This window comes from Chiloscyllium punctatum, chromosome 22 (assembly GCF_047496795.1).
Source record: "Chiloscyllium punctatum isolate Juve2018m chromosome 22, sChiPun1.3, whole genome shotgun sequence".
Lineage (NCBI taxonomy): Eukaryota > Metazoa > Chordata > Chondrichthyes > Orectolobiformes > Hemiscylliidae > Chiloscyllium > Chiloscyllium punctatum.
In genome coordinates, this window is record NC_092760.1 from 71,249,060 (window position 1) to 71,262,392 (window position 13,333).

The 13,333-nt window shown below is 39.9% G+C and overlaps 1 protein-coding gene across 2 annotated transcripts in view; it reads right to left on the bottom strand.

Annotated features, from left to right (window-relative positions):
* Positions 1 to 13,333, bottom strand: part of LOC140493773 (transmembrane protein 263-like) — a 155,938-nt gene that overhangs the window by 127,545 nt on the left and 15,060 nt on the right. For both annotated transcript variants that reach the window (XM_072592636.1, XM_072592635.1), the window contains exon 2: positions 12,922 to 13,030. In XM_072592636.1, the coding sequence (XP_072448737.1) occupies positions 12,922 to 13,030 (109 nt within the window). The remainder of the gene's footprint in view (positions 1 to 12,921; positions 13,031 to 13,333) is intronic.

The window sequence follows — 13,333 nt, forward strand, 5'->3', positions numbered from 1 at the left end:
CAAGACAGTTGACCTCAAGTCATTTTTAATAATCATATAAAAATATGTTTCACATTTAGATCTGGGCACCAAAGATTAATTGATGCCATAGCATTACATGTTTTGAAAACACATTTCGCTTAAATTCCACAGGAAATTGAAGCACTGGAGATTTTCAACATTCCCTACTTTTAGAGGAGGGAGCTTCCAACCTATTATTGCTCCTACTGTTTGGGAAGCCACGCTTCAGCTTTCTAGGCTCCCAATTGGTTCCCAAAACTAGATTTCTTCACCTCCTTTCAGTGGGTCTGGAAAGCCCATCTCTTTGACCAAACCTTCAGTCAAATAGCATAAAGCTTCACTTGATTCAGAGCCCAAACTAGTTTAATATTACCCCTTTAAAGCATCAAGAACCAACTTTTCATTCCGATTTAACCTGTTCAATTTGCAAACAGAAGAACTTTAGTGATGACTAACAAAACCTTGCAACCTGTAGATCACCCATATCTAGATAAAGTGATCACTCCATGCACGCTGTGGATTAGTGCCCTGCTGCTTTACATATCCCATCTCATGGTGGATTTAGGTAACTGTTAAAGTTTGCATTTCAGAGCATTTATTTGCTTGATGAACAAGGATTCACAACACAAATATAATGGTTGAATTGTTTTATACATTCATCCATTTTACTTCAAGATCCAAATGATATCAACAATGAAGGTTTGTAGTAGACAGAATCCACGTTGGTACTTAGCAATGAATTGACATGTAATTTCTACAGCCAAGAGACACAGATCAGTGGCAAAGCAAAACCACACAGCACTTACTTTGAAAAAGCTCCACTGTCATTTCTAGTGCACTCTCTGGCAGGAATTTACTTCATCTCAATATAAAATGGATTCCCAATGATTTGGTTTGATTTATTGTTGGCACAAGTACTATGAAAAGTTGATTTGCGAGCAGTACAGGCAATTCATAACACAAGAACGTACCAGATCATACAGGTTGCTCTGCTACAACATATGTTTCATCAGCATGAATTGGCTATAACACAATTGACGAATTGTGGACATCGTTTGGATAACACAACCTTTCTACTGAACACGTATAGTGATTTTCTATCAGCAATCTTCTGCAGCGTGATTTTCAATAGCTGTTTTCCATAGAATGATTTCCTGTAGCGCATGGTTGCAGAGGGATGCAACATCCATGTTATAGCAGAACACCTGTATGTGGAGCTCCACTGATACCAAGACATCCAAGCAGCCAATCATTAACTAATAACGTATTAATCACACAGCAATTAAAATCCCAATTTAAGACTTTTTTTGATAAAGGAACTTTTTATGACATTTCTAAAAGCAGCACAGAAACAGACTGAAGCTGCAATCACAGATAGCCAAAACTTATGCAAGATCAAAGCTCATTCCAATCAGAAAAAAATCAAACAAACAGCCAAACAGAAAGAATTTGGGGGCAACATGTTCATTGGTACGTATCCCATAACAACCAGAGTCAAATTGCCTGGTTTACATTTAAGCTAAAGCTTGGGAGATAAACAATCCTTCAAACATTCTCCATGGTAACAGCTCTAACAGAGTCTCTCATGCAGTATAAATCAAATTCCCTTTGCAATTTGATATTCTTGCAATGACTGGAGTCTTGTGTTTAAAAAAGCAACATAGCAAATTGCAAAGAATGTTTCTGAAGACCACTCTTAAGTGTGTTTGAATGAACCTTCATCCCAAATTCTTTACAACGCTGTTAAAATTATCTTTTCATCACGATTATTCCACAAAAGTGGCATATTCTTTCAGATTGATCTTGGATTTTTACTTGCTGTCACAGCATGTAAAGTATGATTCATGTATCCTTTCTATGCCTCAAGTTCCAGAACAGTTTGGAGATGTGGAAAGCACGACATCAGTAACAGTGTTGCAACATGCAGATTTGTTTAAGACTCTTCAACAAACAATTTATGGGAGGAGATGACTGCTCTGTCTCACTTTCATGAGTGCATTTTTACTGCCTTGCATCGATTTGTAGAATTCCATTCTCCAAGGATACCACAATGGACCCTACTGTGTCTTGAACTGGATACCTTGGTTGCATGCATATTTTCCAAACCAAGGAAGAAGTTAAGTGAAACACTACTAAGTGTAAATGAGCTGCTTTAAGACAATAGTCACAAACACTACCAATTCCACAGAGTCTATTTTTATATTCAAACTGCTGTTTTGTTTTAAGACACCAGCAGCACAGCCAGGTTTATTGGCCGAAATGTGCCCATGCCAAAAGTCTTTAGTCATGTCCTGAATTTGACACAAAGAACTAACGAGGATTCAAGGGCTGGCACAAACAGAGGAACAGATTTGTCCAATGCCTTTTTTGAGACACAGATCAAGTCCTTCCACCAACTTGTGATATAAACTCTAAGCAAGTTTGTAATACGTGCAATATAATTGAGTCTTTTTTTAAACACAGCATTTATTGCAATTTTGGTCACTGGATTCTGAGTTCAAGAGAGAAATGGGTTATTTTCCTGTGTTTCTGAACTTAAAGGTATTTCTGTAGCCAAAGTGATGACTTCTAAAACAGCTAACAAGGTGAACAAGATCCTGTGTTGAAGGTCATGAGAATTACTGTGAAAGCTTAAGGGAAACACTCAGTAAAGGGAGAGTCTTGGGTTTGCTTTTCTGAGTTCTGATCAGTCCTTTTAAAGATGGACTAAGATGACTGGATAAACTAAATGTTCCAAAGAAAACGTCGTCGTCAAACTCAATTACTTTAGAGTAAAAAGGTCATGCTAATCCCAGACTAGAAATGTTGATAAACACTGAAGGAGTTAATTAAAGCGGCGTACCTTTTAGAACAGATGTACAAATAGCTCCAGGAAGAGAGCATCTGTACTTCCAGCTGATAAGTCAAGACCTACTGAGGTGTTAAGATACAGAGACTATAGTGAAAGTTCTGTACAAGCAACGTCTTTTCTAGGTGCCATACAAGATAGGTTTTTGGATACTATTCCATTGTCTTTCTTGTCAACTTACAAAGGTGTGCTTTGGAATTTACAGAATTATGTTACTGTGCGTTTAAGGATGTTTAAATTTCTGTTAGAAGTTGATTCTTCAGTTTATTCTATTTCATAATTTTCCATCAAATACTTCTACTTAATCATTAAAACATAATCAGTAGCATTGTTTCAGTGAGAGACCATTTTGTTGAATTCAAAAAGTGTGGTGTTGGAAAAGCACACAAGGGCAGGCGAACAGTTCGGGCATGAACTCTATCAAATTCGATCAAGCCAGGTTTCATTCAGGGATCTGGCTTGTCCAGTACTAACATCAAATCGGATCCCGAGACACATGTCTGACAAATATTCCATATTTCAACTTTAGCACAATTTTCACATATTTTTAAATGGATGCTTCAGTAGCAGCGCATGAACTGCTCAACTTATTCTTCCAAAGACTTCCGTCAAGTTCATTATTTCAACAATTTCATGCCTTCCTCTGCATATGCACTGCAGCATAATATGCAAATATACCTCTGAAGTTAATTAACCTGTGTAACAGACTTGGCCAATAGTTCTCAGAAACAGAGATATTAAAGGGTTAAATTTGCTCTGCTGACCTATAGGAAATTGGATGTTCCAAGGCTAGAGTGGGATGTCTCCATCTCACAGGTAGAATGTAAGGAACTTACAATAACTAGGAAATGGCCATCCAAATGGCTCTGCCAACTATTGGGAATGTAAGTAAAAGAACTGCATTCTCAACCCTTATTCAGAAATCAATAAGAACATTGCAATTAAAAAATTCTGACTAATCCCTGTAGTTAAGAGATGATTCCGAACAGATTTGGCCATTAAGGGATGATTTAAATTACATGATTTCTGAAAATGATCAGGACACTGCATTGTCTTGAGTGGCATGTGACTGTGGGGCGGGGTTAATGGCTGGGGGTTCTCTTGTGAGCATTACTGACTGAGATGTAAAGACTTTGTATAAAAGAAGAACTGTTACCTTTGTTCAGAGAGATCCTTTGGCATGGTTTCGCAAGCCCTGTGAAGGTGTGTTAAAGGGTTCCTCCAGAAAGCTTGTACTGTACTTGTCTAATAAAATTTTGGTTGTTCACAGAAGGTGGCATGTTGCAGTTGCACCAAGTGTCTAAGAACCTCAAGGAAAAAATGGAACCTCACAATTAAACTTACATATTTGTCCAAATAGTTATGTGACAAGGTATAATTTGTTCTTAAAAGCTGAGTGCAACCAAGAGTTGATGTACAATTTTTTTTCAAACAGGTAGTGGAAATGAAGCAAACTACATGAAAAATGCTAACTGTTACTTTGTGGGAAAGTTTCTGCAAGACATGAAGATGTCTAGTCTCTGGAGCCATCTGGTGGATGTACTATGCATTAGTTTAATTCCACTGCAAGACACTCACAAAGGACTGGCTTGCACCTGAAGATGTCCCTTGTTATGAACGAGATCAGACCACTCCAAAATATTCTTAAGCAGACAACCCAGACCATAACTTTGCAATTTGTTTTGGTAAGTGTACAGTGAAAATTACCCGGAGTAAGTTAGCTAAATTGATTAAATTTGTTTTAAAACAAATTTACTCACAAAATTACACAATGAAACACAAAGAACTGAATTGGAGGTGTAGTGGACAGCGAAGAGGGTTACCTCAGATTACAATAGGATCTGGACGAGATGGGCCAATGTGCTGAGAAGTGGCAGATAGAGTTTAATTCAGATAAATGCGAGGTGCTGCATTTTGGGAAAGCAAATCTTAGCAGGGCTTATACACTTAATGGTAAGGTCCTAGGGAGTGCTGCTGAACAAAGAGACCTTGGAGTGCAGGTTCATAGCTCCTTGAAAGTGGAGTCGCAGGTCGATAGGATAGTGAAGGCGGCGTTTGGTATGCTTTCCTTTATTGGTCAGTGTATTGAGTACACGAGTTGGGAGGTCATGTTGTGGCTGGACAGGACATGGGTTAGGCCACTTTTGGAATATTGCGTACAATTCTGGTCTCCTTCCTATCGGAAAGATGTTGTGAAACTTGAAAGGGTTCAGAAAAAATTTACAAGGATGTTGCCAGGTTTGGAGGATTTGAGCTATGGGGAGAGGCTGAACAGGCTGGGGCTGTTTTCCCTGGAGTGTCGGAGGCTGAGGGCTGACCTTACAGAGGTTTACAAAATTATGAGGGGCATGGATACGGTAAATAGGCAAAGTCTTTTCCCTGGGTTGGGGGAGTCCAGAACTAGAGGGCATAGGTTTAGGGTGAGAGGGGAAAGATATAAAAGAGACATCAGGGGCAACTTTTTCACACAGAGGTTGGTAGGTGTATGGAATGAGCTGCCAGAGGATGTGGTGGAGGCTGGTACAATTGCAACATTTAAGAGGCAATTGAATGGGTAAATGAATGGGAAGGGTTTGGAGGGATATGGGCCGGGTGCTGGCAGGTGGGACGAGATTGGGTTGGGATATCTGGTTGGCGTGGACAGGTTGGACCGAAGGGTCTATTTCCATGCTGTACATCTCTATGACTCGGTCACTAACCCAATCTTTGAATCAATTTGCCAAATTACCCTGGATTCTGCGGGTTCTTAGCTTCTTAATTAGTCTACCATGCACGGCCTTGTCAGAGTGTACTACACTTATTCATGCACCGAGTCATCACATCTAACAACTTAATGAATTTTTAGATGTGATCTCCATTTGGCAAAGTTGCACAGACTATCTTTGCTTAATTTTCATCTTGCCAAGTAGAGATTAATTCTGTCCCTCAGAATTCTTTCCAATAATTTCCCTACCACAAATGTACATTGATTTATCCTGACCACCATTCTTGAATACTGATACCTTTATTGGCCATCCTCCAGTCCTTTGGCACCCCTTCTGTGGCCAGAGAGAATTTGAAAATTAATGTGGGTGAGGGGGGAGGGGTGTGGTGGTGAGGGGTTGGGGTCGGTGCGCAGTATGGACATCGGGACTCAGAAGGGGAGTCAACACTATACCCTGGAAGATTTGGGATGATTATAGCTGCAAAGTACTCATTTAAAACCTTAGTTATGTCTTCCAACTCCACACAGACATTGCCACTTTGGTTCCTAATGGGCCCTACTCATTTCCTGGTTATTCTTTTGCCCCTAATATATTTATAAAATGCCTTTGGGTTTTCTTTAATGTTACCCTCGAGTGTTTTCTTTCTTGTTCCCCCTCAACTGTCCTAATCTGTTTTTAAAAGCAAACTACTGCACATTCTGTACTCTTCTAGGGCATTGGATGTTTTGAGCCTCTTGTCTACCATGCATCATCTCTGCACCAGGGCATTTTCAACTATTTCAATGAGGGGGGAGATTGCAGAGCCATTGGCCTTGATTTTTATGTCCTCATTGTCTACAGGAATAGTGCCAGAAGACTGGAGGATAGTAAATGTGGCTCCCTTGTTCAAGAAGGGGAGTAGGGATAACCCTAGTAACTATAGGCCGGTGAGCCTCACTTCCGTTGTGAGCAAAGTCTTAGAGAGAATTGTAAGGGATAGGATTTATGAACATCTGGATAGGAATAATGTGATCAAGGATAGTCAGCATGGTTTTGTGACGGGCAGGTCGTGCCTCACAAACCTTATTGAATTCTTTGAGAAGGTGACTAAGGAGGTGGACGAGGGTAAAGCTGTAGATGTGGTGTATATGGATTTTAGTAAGGCATTTGATAAGGTTCCCCATGGTAGGCTACTGCAAAAACTACGGAGGTATGGCATTGAGGGTGCATTAGAGGTTTGGATTAGGAATTGGCTGGCTGGAAGAAGACAGAGGGTAGTAGTTGATGGTAAAAGTTCATCTTGGAGTGCAGTTACTAGTGGTGTTCAGCAAGAATCTGTTTTGGGACCATTGCTGTTTGTCATTTTTATAAATGACCTGGAGGAGGGGCTAGAAGGTTGGGTGAGCAAGTTTGCGGATGATATGAAAGTCGGTGGAGTGGTGGACAGTGATGAAGGATGTGTCAGGTTACAGCGGGATATAGATAAGCCTCAGAGCTGGGCAGAAGAAAGGTAGCAAATGGATTTCAATGTGGGTAAGTGTGAGGTGATTCACTTTGGTATGAGTAACAAAAAGATGGGGTACTGGGCTCATGGTCGGATACTTGGTAGTGTGGATGAGCAGAGGGATTTTGGTGTCCAAGTACACAGATCTCCGAAAGTTGCCACCCAGGTAAATAGTGCGGTGAAGAAGGCATATGGCGTACTGGCTTTTATTGGTAGAGGAACTGAGTTCCGGAGTCCTGAGGTCATGTTGCAGTTGTATAAGACTCTGGTGCAGCCTTATCTGGAGTATTGTGTGCAGTTATGGTCGCCATACTATAGGAAGGATGTGGAGTCACTGGAATGGGTGCAGAGGAGGTTTACCAGGATGTTGCCTGGTATGGTAGGAAGTTCGTATGAGGAAAGGCTGAGGCACTTGGGGCTGTTCTCATTGGAGAAAAGAAGGTTTAGGGATGACTTGATAGAGGTGTACAAGATGATTAGGGATTTAGATAGGGTTGACTGTGAGAACCTTTTTCCACGTATGGAGTCAGCTATTATGAGGGGACATAGCTTTAAATTAAGGGGTGGTAGGTATAGGACAGATGTTTGGGGTAGATTCTTTACTCAGCGAGTCGTGAGTTCATGGAATGCCCTGCCAGTAGCAGTGGTGGACTCTCCCTCTTTATGGGCATTTAAATGGGCATCGGATAGGCATATGGAGGAGAGTGGGCTAGTGTAGGTTAGGTGGGCTTGGATCGGCGCAACAGAGGGCCAAAGGGCCTGTACTGCGTTGTATTCTTCTATGTTCTATGTTCTATATTCCCCTACAGTTTATATCTTCCACATCCTTCTCCATAGTAAACACTGATGCAAAATACACATTTAGGTCTCTTCCCCCATCTCCTGCGGCTCCACACATAGGCTGTCTTACTGATCTTTGAGGGGTCCTATTCCCTCCTGAGTTATCCTTCAGTCCTTAATGTATTTGTAGAACCGCTTTGCATTAGCCTTAACCGTGTTTGCCAAAGCTATCTCATGTCACCATTTTGCCCTCCTGATTTCCCTCCTAAGTATACTCCTATTACCTTTGTAAATCCAGACCCCTGGGAGGGGTGTCTCGGTTCAGCGATCAGTCAAACACTAGCAGCTGTCTGGTTCAGCAAGATTTCACAATTTATTAAAATGCCAGGCATAGGTTATCCAGCAACAGAAGGGTTAAGCACCTGTGCGCTCTGGAACAGCTACACAAAATAACTTAAAACGAAGGCAGTTTTATATGGTTCTTAAGGAACAGTACAGCCTTAATTACAGAGCAAATCTAATAAAATAATAAAATGACATTATAAACAGCAGGTTAACCCAAATGGTATTTCCTGGGAATCAACTTTGTTTTGCACATTTTATCTCTCTGCACCTGTTTCTACAAGGCCAGCTAGGATGATTAATAAAGGTCCTACTTAGCTTGGTTAATTCCATACTGTGAAGGGACATTGTCTGCCAATATTTCATTCAGTTAGCTCAGGAATGCAGCTTTGAGCAGGGTGAAAAGCCATTTTAAACAGTGTTAATTTGCAGCCTTGAAGCCATATTACGGAAAAGCCACTTTGTAGTTAGTAAAGGCATGCATTAAATGGTTAGTTTTGACAACATCCTAAATGCAGATTTTCGATCCTCACCTTTATATTCTAAGGATTCACTCGATCTATCCTGACATATGCTTCCTTCTTTTTCTTAACCAAACCCTCAATTCCTTTAGTCATCCAGCATTCCCTGCACCTACCAGCCTTGTCTCCAAAGATGTGCAGGTCAGGCGAATTGGCCATGCTAAATTGCCCATAGTGTTAGGTAAGGGGTAGATGTAGATGTAGGGGTATGGGTGGGTTGCGCTTCGGCGGTGCGGTGTGGACTTGTTGGGCCAAAGGGCCTGTTTCCACACTGTAAGTAATCTAATCTAATCTAAACTGTCTCTGGATTCTTGTTATCTCATTTCTGAAGGCTTCCCATTTTCCAACCATGCCTTTACCTGCTAACATCTGCCCCCTATCAGCTTTTGAAACTTCTTGCCAAATACCATCAAAATGAGCCTTCCGCCAATTTAAAACTTCAACTTTTATATCTGGTCTATTCTTTTCCATCACTATTTTAAATCTAATAGAATTATGGTTGCTGGCCCCAAAGTGTTCCCCCATTGACACCTCAGTCACCTGCCCTGCCTTATTCCCAAGAGTAGGTCAAGTTTTGCACCTTCTCTCGTTGGTACATCCACAGACTGACTCAAAGGTTTCTTGTACACACAAATTCCTCTCCATCTAAACCCTAACACTATGGCAGTCCCAGTCCATGTTTGGAAAGTTAAAATCCCCTACCATAACCACTTTATTATTCTTACAAATAACAGATCTCCTCAAATATTTTTCTCAATTTGCTGATGGCTATTAAAGTGATCTATAATAAATCCCAATACGGTGATCATCCCTTTCTTATTTCTCAGTTCCATCCAAGTAACTTGCTTGGATGTATTTCCAGGAATATCCTCCCTCAATACAGCTGTAATGCTATCCCTTATCAAAAGCACCACCACTCCTCCTCTCTTGCCTCCCTTTTTATCTTTCCTATAGCAAATGTATCCTGGAACATTAAGCTTCCAGGAGCAAGTGAGGACTGCAAATGCTGGAGATCAGAGCAGAAAATGTGTTGCTGGAAAAGCGCAGGTCAGGCAGCATCCAAGGAGCAGGAGAATCGACATTTCAGGCATGAGCCCCTTTTCCTGAAGAAGGGCTCATACCCGAAACATTGATTCTCCTGCTCCTTGAATGCTGCCTGACCTGCTGTGCTTTTCCAGCAACACATTTTCAGCACATTAAGCTTCCAGACCTGTCCATCCCTTAAAACCCACTGAGTCCCCGGGGCCTAATGCTTTGCATCCTTAAGTACTTAAGGAAGTGGCCCGAAAAATAGTGGATGCTTTGGTGATCATATTCCAGCATGCCATCGGCTCTGGAAGAGTTCTAATGGATTGGAGGTGGTCACTGTAACTCCACCCTTTAAAAAAAAAAGGCAGGCAAGAGAAAACTGAAAATTATAGGCTGGTTAGCCTGATATCAGTGGTAGGGAAAATGCTGGAGTCAATTATTAAGGAGCATTTGGAAAGTGGTGACAGATTCAATCCTAGTCTGCATGGATTCACTCAAAGGAAATCATGCTTCTGGAATTTTTTTGAGGATATGACCAGTAGTATAGATAAGGGTGAATCAGCCATGATAACATTGAACGTTGCTGCAGGCTCATAGGCCAAACTCCTGGTAGTTGTCTAAATGAGGAGTCTTTTTTTTCAACTTCATTCCATGATCCAAATATGCAACATTGCACGTGTTGGTTTTCTTTTCCACACTGCATCAGAACTTGAATTTTGAATGAGCTCCCCTTCTGGACTTTAACTAAATTTAGTCTTTACTTTTATGTTCTCCATTTTGTTTCATTGTGTTGGCATGTCTGAAAGCAAATGGTAGTACAATGCACTTTAATCATGAAGGATGATAAAGTTTTTTTTGTTGGAAAAGAGAAATTTCATAATATTTTACTATTCAAAAAAGTGTGCTTTAACTCAGGGTGCATTCTAAAACCAAATAACTTGTTTCAGTCGTTGCTAAGATGCAAATTTTTCAAGTTTGCATATCAATAAATGAAACTTGTGCTTAACTGTCTTAAGCACCAAGGAGTGGCCATTATCTTGACATGTCAATCACTGAGTGACTTCCTCAACTTTCCACTGAACAGATCATCTCCCATCTCCACTGTGCAGAGTTAAAAATTGAACATAAATGAATTAGCAGCCAAATCTCTACCTGAATGGTAGTATGTTTTCATGCAGCACACCCTTGTTTACTATCAGATTTTATTAATGTTGTCTGTGACTCACTCTGCATCCTGATCAACCAGGATGGTATTTCTTTTCCCCAGCTGATGGCTTGTTTTTCTGCACTATTAGTCCAGCATACGCACAGCTAAAAGCACAAGGCAAGTCCTAAATCCATTCTGTAAATGGAAACTCATTTTGTATTTTAATTATAATTACCATTCTGACACAAAGACAAAGTACTGGAGAAGCCAAAAACAAGTTTTAATTAATGACAACAGAAAATTTAGAACCAGTAATTAAAACAGGAGCTAAAATAAAAGTGCTAAGTTGTGCAACAAAACAGATTATACAATTAAACAGATTTCCAAATTCAATAAAATCAGTCTGGTTGGATGCTTAACAAAGACCATTTGCCTATTAACAACGACGAATGGACAAGTAAACTTCCAGAAGTATTAGAAACTTCCCAAGTCATAGTGAGACTTCATTATGAAAACAAAGCGCCAGTAAGATTAATGGAAATAAGCTAAAGTGACAAGGTTTAAAATTTGGGAGGAGAATAAAACTACACTTACACCACTAACGTTTCTAAAAAAAAAGGTGTCTTGTATCTTTGCTGTGCATTATGCCAATTTATTGCCAACCTCTAGCTGCCATTGAGAAGGTGGTGAGCCGAGTCACCAAACAATTTCAGAAATCAAGTACTAATCACTACTTAATCAACATGGCTGCCTAGATCTCTCATGATCTCCAAAATTTATGGTGACAGATCACCATAAAACTATCCCATGCAAATGGATGGGAACACCACTACCTGCAACTGAAACCACACTGCAACTGAACTAACAGCAAAGTCCAAATCTTGGAACTCCCTTCCAAAAACAGTATTGCCGTGCCCCTACAGCCCCGAGGACTTCAGCAGTTCAACACCAACCTTCTCCAGTGCATTTAGACATGGCCAATAACTTCCGGGTGTAGCTAGAGACGACCACATCCATGAACAAATAAATAAACTTAACTTTAGCAATAGGAAGGAGAAGTCCACAATATTTTTTACAAGCTCCCTGCTCAAATATAGGAAGGATTCAAATAGTTCATCAATTGTACAGCTGAGCCTTGATAACCTGAGATGGAAATTTCATGATTTGTAGAATTTCAGTACTCAGTCCTTTTTCCAACTTTTGGTGTGGAAAAGTATATTCCAAGTCAGAGCATGATTCCCCACGCCACACCTCAGTTTTCCAAAGTTCACCAATGAAGGAGGAGAAATTGATCAAACTACATTTTCCAATATTCAATAAGACAAATTAAAAATCCACAGGAAAACAAGATACCTTCAAACCTAACAGCTTCATCAACTTAGTTCCAGGTTTTCTACAATTTCCTTCAGGATTAACAAAATGTCTCTCTAAACATTTTAAACAAACTTTTTAACCCTATTTGGTTGAGTTGATGACCCAAATTTTTTAAATCATGGAAGTTGGTCTCACTGATAAATAAAAATCCGTTTTTACATAATCATGTTGTTACACACGAAGCTTTAACGCAAATGCCCTACAGTCAGGGAATCAAAACTCAAACTCTAAATATCATATCTCAAGAGTGAAATAATGGCTGTTTGTAACTCAAATTCTTTTTGTGCCACATTGCTGCACACCTAGGTCTCGAAAACATGACAAAGAAATAGAGCAGTTACAATTTCCCAAAGATGTTTCTCCATAGTCCTTAACTTTTTTGCTACTCAACACACATTAATTAGGAAATTAGTAAAACACATTGACACAATACAGCCATGGATTGGTTTTTTTGTTGCAAGGTAGAACCACACTGTTGTTTCATAATATTACAGCCAGAATGTAATGTACTAAAACTCAACTGCTTATTGAGAACTTGCTATTCTAAGTAACAAAATAGTACTCCAAAATGCTTTTGTCTTCAGTCCTTCTGTACAAACCAATGGGGTTAAGCAATATTGATCATTAATTTTTACTCCAAAGTAATATATTTCTCACATTTTTTTTCTCAGTCAGTAGTTTAAAAACAGTACCTTCTGGAGGCTCCTCTTTAAGGTAAGGAGGCACATCTTCATATGTAGTATCCTTCACAGCTGTCAAATCTGTCACACTTTCAGTTATCTGAGCTTGTCTCTCAGGCCCCTGTTTGAAATAAAAGCCAAACTAGAAGTCTGGAGCTTTCAGAAGAGGAAAATGTGTCAACTAAAACAAAATAATTTATAAAACCCTTGCCTTCCCCAAAGGTAAAGTCTTCCAAGTTTGAAGGTCCTCTTGAAAGAATTCTTGAATTAACATATAACAGACTTTAGGAAACTGTGTTACACCAGGACAAAATCACAACATGATTTGTATTAAGTATTTCCACCTAATAAAGATTAGCATGTTTCCCCCCACCCCCCCACATGTCCTGAGGAACCACATCCACATGTTAAGATCATAACAGCT